This window comes from Cyprinodon tularosa, unplaced genomic scaffold (genome assembly GCF_016077235.1).
Source record: "Cyprinodon tularosa strain WSP-4 unplaced genomic scaffold, ASM1607723v1 ctg698, whole genome shotgun sequence".
Classification (NCBI taxonomy): Eukaryota; Metazoa; Chordata; class Actinopteri; order Cyprinodontiformes; family Cyprinodontidae; genus Cyprinodon; species Cyprinodon tularosa.
In genome coordinates this window covers 326276-332769 of record NW_024039449.1, presented here as the reverse complement: position 1 = coordinate 332769, position 6494 = coordinate 326276, and the positions used below count along the sequence as shown (strand labels likewise).

Sequence of the window (6494 nt, the reverse complement as noted above, 5' to 3'; positions counted from 1 at the left end):
TGCAATTGGAAAAATTCTTTATTGAGCATCATGGGAAAAAAAAAACAATGAGTTCTAATATGTTCATATATCTACACAGATTTATAGATTCTATTTGCAAGTAAACACATTCCACACCGAGATAAACATATGATCCAGGGGTGCAAAAAAAAGAAAACATGATCCACTTTAAGCGATTTCATCAATGATGCTACACATGGCAGCGTCCTTGTCCCAAACTTTGTCCTTTTTCGAAGCGCTAACGTTTTTATCCGGCGCAGCTGCTGCCATGCAGCTGGAACCCGTTTCCTCCACATCCATCGGTTCCGTTTTCAGCAGCAGGGTCTGTCCAGAACCAAAACTAGGTCCAGCAGAACCCGCCTTAGTCCCACTGCTGACCAGATCTGGACTCTCTGATTGAGGCAAGTCGTCGGGTAAGGAAGCCAGGCATCCCTGGATCATCTCCACCACCCTCTCCAGATGTTTCTGAAACCTCTCTGCCGTTTCCAGCCTCTGCCTCTTCTGCACCTCCATCATCACCCTCAGCGTCTCTCTAGCTTGGTGAGGCCTGTACTCGTTTATCAGGTGGTGCATGTGGACGAACAGAAGCTTTATGTCCTCCAGCTTCTCTTCCCGCTTTATGCTGCCGGGACTTTTGATAAGAATGTCCAGCAGGTCCAGAAAGTTCACCAGAATGGACATGTTGAGCTTCTTGAGCTGCTGCTTGTGGTCGAACTGCATGGGATGAAGCCTCTCGATGCCCTGGCTCTCCAGAGGACGGATGATGAGGTCGTCGCACTGGAACTGGTTGCCAAACATCATGTAACTGTCTCTGATGGGTGGAGGGGGCTTGGGGGCCAGCCCTTTGCTGATGTTTTCATCGGTGTACTCTTTGATGTACTGCGTCGGAGGCGGCGGCAGGGCGCTGACCTGCTGCGGTTCACCCATGATGCAAACCTGAGCAAACAAACCGTAAAGAGGACAGATATTAATTAGGGAAAAACATAATCATTCTGACTTTAATCTCAGAATTTTTCATCTTAATGTAGACGAGCACCATGGAGGCAGAGATTTGGGAGCTCTTAGCTTCCATGACAAAGATGCAGACATCCCAAGTCTCCTGGAAACTCCTGGAGTCTCCTTGACATAGATGTTTGTTCACGGATGCCCGTGAGTCGAATAAATTGTCCCGGATTTTAGACGATAGGAGGTGGTGTTTTTCTAATGCGAGTGAGAGCGTGCAGGAAATACAATAATTCTTGCCTCAAGTGCGGATTAAAACTATTGCAACTGCCCGGGTACAACAAGAGAGAGCGGGATGTGTGTGTGTATGGGGCACGTTTCAGGTCGGGTGTCTACAGCGAGGGGGAGGTTCGATAAGCATCTTCCTGAAATGAGTTTTTGGAACTTGGGATGTCTGAAAATGAGAGTTGTTTGGGAGGGCCGGTGACACATTGGTTGAAAATGACGAAATTAGGCGAAGGCACGTAAAAAGTGATGCTATTTCATTAATGGAAGAGCAGAAGGTGATTAAAACAAGAGAGCTAGTTTATTCTCTAACACAGACATGGCTACGGCTAGATGCTAACATGTTAGCTGTCAGAATTCAGTCAGAATTCTGAGATTAAAGACAGAACGTTAGCCAGGGCTAACATTAGCATGTCTGCAGCGGCTCTCTCTCTGCAAAGCCGTGTGTGAAGTAAGGGTGTGCAAAATAATCGTCATGACGATGCATCGCGATTCTAATTTTTGTGAGCTACTGCATCGATTCTTGAAGGCAAGAATCGATTATAAAAAAAAAAGAACAAATAAAATACATGAATGGTTGGCGCACTTCAGCCAAATCAAGTGGAATAGAACTTCCAGTCCAGCAGATGTCGCTGCGGATGTGTTGACGCCCGCTGCTTTGTGTCACAAGCATGTCCGGCCGCAGGTTACTGCGACGAGTCTTTCGTAAACAAAATATGGAGGAGACTGAGAAAATTCGCGCCGCGGCTCCATCACATTTCAAGTCAGATGCTTGGATGCATTCTGGCTTTAAAAACAAAGAAGGTAAAAATGAAATTGATATGATGCACATAATTTGCAAAATGACCACTGAGGAAATGTAAAGTGAAAATATCACAATGCATCGCAATATTTCAAGTGATGCATTGTGATAGAATTGCATCGTGGCATGTGAATCGTGATTCGAATGGAATCATGACTTCTTTGCCAATACCCACCCCTAGTGTGAAGGACCGCTGGCTCTGATGGCTATTTTTTTGTTTTATTTGGTTTCATTTGATTTGTGTTTATCTGACTTTGTTCATTATTATTCCCCCAATAAATGAAAAAAGTCATAATTTATTAATAACTAGAGGCTATTAAAAACAGGTGAAATGCAGCTCCAGACGAGCAGAGCGTGTGGTGATGTCATCAGTACGCTTCTGTTTTAATTGACCCAGATTTATGCTGCGTGCTCCCGTTCTCCCAGAGTCTGAACTTTCCTGTGTTCTTCTCAAGAACATACTCGGCAAGAACACGAGTCCGTACTCACGTTCTTATGAATTGAGAAACAGCTACGGTGTATTTTTACAGTAATGGATATTTGAGAATAGCAGCAACATCAGAGATGAGCAAAAAGTCAGAAGTTGTGTGTTTTTTTTAACAATTTGGCTTTCCCTTGAAACAGTGGCGTCACCTAACTGTTTCCAAAAACTTTTTTTTTTAAGAAAAGATGAATGGACATCTTATTTAAATCAATTCTAACTTATTTTAGGAGCTAAACACAAATGAATGGGGTGAAATCTGTACTCGCACTCTTGCTCCTATTTTATTTTTCCTACTTGCATCTATTTTAAGGCGTAATGCGAGTAAAAACAGCTGCACTGTGGAGCCCTGTGCTCCAAAATATTGGCAGCGCATATCAGGGATCAGTTACATTGATACCAGAATAATAATGATCGAATTAAAACATCTGTATCAATCGCCTTGTAGTTTTAACAATTGCAGCATCCAGCAGGTGTCTTTAAAATAAAATAGTTACATTGAATTTGTCAGTCTGGCAATAATTCAAATCCATTTTTTTCTTTCATTTAATATCAACATTTTATAGGAGACTGAATTCTTTATTTTTCTAGCTACGTTATGTCTCTGTTTTTCTAAATTTAAAATAGAAATAAAATGTTTTTTTTTTATTAAAATAGGAATCCAATAGTAGATATTTATCACTAATCAGTTTAAATTTTTTTTAAAGGTTCTGTAACATGTTTTATTTAGCTGAGCTGAAAGTTAAAATTTCTCTCTGGACGTTAAAGTTTGCAGACCCCTGGTAGAGAAAATGTTTTTTAATTTATTACCAACAACAAAAAAACAAAACTTTCTCTCAAACCTTCACAGTATTCACTAATATTTAATGAAATAATGTAGACCTGTAGCAATCATTATTTTCAATTAATCTAATACTAAAAACTTTTATTAAATCAACATTTCTAAATTTAGAAGACCAAAAAAACACAAATTGCACATTTTAAATAAATGGTACATGGCAAAATAAAACAAAAATAAATGCAGATTTGATTACTGGATTTATTATCCTTAGCAAAAGGTGCTTTACTGATTTTTTTTTTTAAATTTCAAATAACTAAAGCTAAGCTGAATGAGAAGTTCTGGATAAAGCACATTTACAGACTTAACTTTTTGCCAGATGGGATTTCTTTTTTTGTGCAGCTTTGCATAAATTAATGCTCTAAGTAGACTTTTCTGCTCACCAAATGGCACATTTTAAAGTCTGCATTTAATTATTCAATCACCAAATTACACGACTTTTCTTTCAGAAACAGATTTATTATGATTAAGCAACGCGGCATGTTTTACATAAAAAAAAATTTATATTTTCTGATCTAAACTTAATATAAAAATAAAACAAAATACATTTTTTGTCTCATCTGAGAGCAACTATTTTCCACACGTCTGCTGTGTGCTCTATTCAATCTTCATTATGCTGCTTGTTTAATAATCTAACATTATTGCTGTACTCATCCATCCTTTTCTTTATTTATGATTGTTTTTTTTCATTGGTATTTATCTAAATCAGTCATTAGGCAACGTAAACCCTGAACAGGCTGCCAGTTTATTAAAGATTATAAAAGGTTGAATCTGATGATAACATTTTAGGTAGATTTTTTTTTTTTAAGTTTCAGTCTGCCTATACAGGTTCACTATATGCTCACCAAGTTTGTACCATTCCCTTCGTTCCTCTCAGTGGATACAAAACACTCATTCAGATACAAACAGCCTCTTATGCCTTACAGATCAATGTTGCAAATTATCACTTAAGAAAACGTAGGTTTCCTCCTTTTTCTCCTCCCATGCAAATCAAAACAGTGCATTTTTGTTGTTGTTGTTTTAAAAGAAATAATGTAACAGGATCCAGCTGTAGGCATGAAAGTATGTTTAGGTTTTTAGACTTTTAGCATCTGGTGATCTGCTTATGAGGGCAGGTTAGCTGAAGGCTGGAGCAGAGCAGAAAAACACTTGTAGAAGTTAGAGGATCAACATCAGCTTTTTATTCCAGGAAAAGTGTAAAAGTACCATTTTTAAAACTACTTTAAATAAAAGTAATGCAGGGAAAACTTATACTTGTACTGCAAAACTGTAATAATGAATTTTTTTCTATAATTCTGGATGATAATTTCCTTATAATGATTATTTTTAAATTTTATAACTAATGGTAAGAGTGTCAACTTTAAATATCCGTAAAATTTAACACATCATTTTTTTTAATACATAAAAAGTTGAAATATTTTGTGATCTAAACTTACATAAAAATAAAACAAAATCTATTTTTTGTCTCATCCGACAGCAACTATTTTACACACATCTGCTGTTTGCTCTATTCAGTCTTCATCATGCTGCTTGTTTAATAATCTAACAATATTGCTGTATTTATGATTGTTGTTGTTTTTTTCACTGTTAGCCATCTATGTCTGTCATTAGGCAACATTTTTGTCAACATTAGCAACATAAGCTACATTTAAATGTAGAGGAATAAATATTAGTCTGCAGCTATACAAACACAATGATTTAGACGCCATAACCACAACAAACAACACAATCTTAATTTTTCAAACATTATAACATAAATAAGGTAACCGTATTGTTTTATTCTTTGTTTTTATGAAGCATTTACTTGTGGAAAGTTATTAAGTTTCCGAATGGATGCTAACATTAGCCGCACGGCTAAACATTTGGTCGCTGCTAAATAATATAATTACAGTTAAATAAAGCTTCGCTGCTCACGAACGTAAAGGGAAATAGATTTCTACGCACCTTGGGGATGTCTTTTTCTACTAGTGTGAGAGATGAGTAAAGATTAGAAATTACATTTAGTATTTTACAACCATTAGCTCCGAGCTAGCTGAGCTGCCCAGCCGCTAGCGGAAATGACGACAAATGAAAGCTTCCAAATCACTGATTGGTTCATGGCTAAAAAAAAAAAAAAAAAGATCCCGTCCTGGAAAAACAAAAGACCAGACAAATAGGAAGGGGGTGGAATCTGGAAGGATTAATAGGAACAACAGGAGAAGAGATAAAGAAAATACAGACAGATTTTATAAAGCATCTTAAGAGTATAGGATTATTTAATAAGATTTTAAATCTGTAGGTATATATATGTATATAAATAGAGAGAGAGAGAGATTGATATAAAAGTATAGAGATTGTATATATAGATATGGGTGTGTGTATGTATGTGTGTTAATTTCATCAATCATGACGATGACGAAAATATGTCATTAACGCCCCTTTTTCCCGTGACGATGACGAGTCGATGACGCACAAAAATTATTTCCAGAAAATAAAAATATTACGAGAATAAAAAATGATTTTCATTAACGACACTAAAACCAGACAAAATTTACAAGCCATGGAGGAATGGACCTTAAAAAATAGTTTATAATTAATTTGTAATTGTTAATATGTATAAGTGTTTCTTGAACCTCATAGAAGATTACGCGTTGTTTCCCTGTTTTGTCCCTATATATATATATATATTTTTTTTTTTTATCGCATTGATATGGCTCATGCTACATATTGTAGGTGGCGGTATGCACCTAAAAGTCAAGGTTGCAATCTGCCATCAAACTAATAGTAGACGAAGAATCCTGCCCTTGATTTTACCGGAAGAACAATACAACAACATTAATAGAAACAAAAGATGGCATCTAAGGAAAATTATTCAAATATTTAAAATGGCCAATTCCACCAAAAGTAAAAGAAGTACAATATAAAATTATGAATAGTTATTATCTAACAGCAGAAACTCTTAAGAAAATATTTGGATTGGAGGTCGATGCCTGTGTTTTTTTCCTTAAAGAACCTGAAACTATTGAACATCTATTTGTGTAGAGTCACGGGTCACTTTTGTCAGAACCTGCTTAACTGGTTAAGTAACAAAATAGAAATTATAACACCTGATATAAATCAAATATTAACATACAAGAATGACATTGCGAAAGATAAATCTGACTTGG

The 6494-nt window shown here is 36.3% G+C and overlaps 1 protein-coding gene across 2 annotated transcripts; it reads right to left on the bottom strand.

Annotated features, from left to right (window-relative positions):
- med7 (mediator complex subunit 7) lies at positions 1–5416 on the bottom strand. 2 transcript variants are annotated; one of them, XM_038268196.1, is made up of 2 exons: positions 5293–5416; positions 1–936 (listed from the first exon to the last, which is right to left on the bottom strand). In XM_038268196.1, the coding sequence occupies exon 2, from the start codon at positions 925–927 to the stop codon at positions 169–171; it is 759 nt and encodes a 252-aa protein (XP_038124124.1). In that variant the 5' UTR covers positions 928–936; positions 5293–5416; the 3' UTR covers positions 1–168. The 2 variants fall into 2 exon arrangements, with proteins under 2 accessions (XP_038124124.1, XP_038124125.1); XM_038268197.1 differs by having other exon boundaries at positions 5347–5371.
- Between the last annotated feature and the right edge of the window lie 1078 nt (positions 5417–6494).

What these genes read in the sequence shown, in the direction of transcription:
- med7 (XM_038268196.1), bottom strand. Translation starts at nt 927, where the DNA reads ATGGGTGAACCGCAGCAGGTCAGCGCCCTGCCGCCGCCTCCGACGCAG.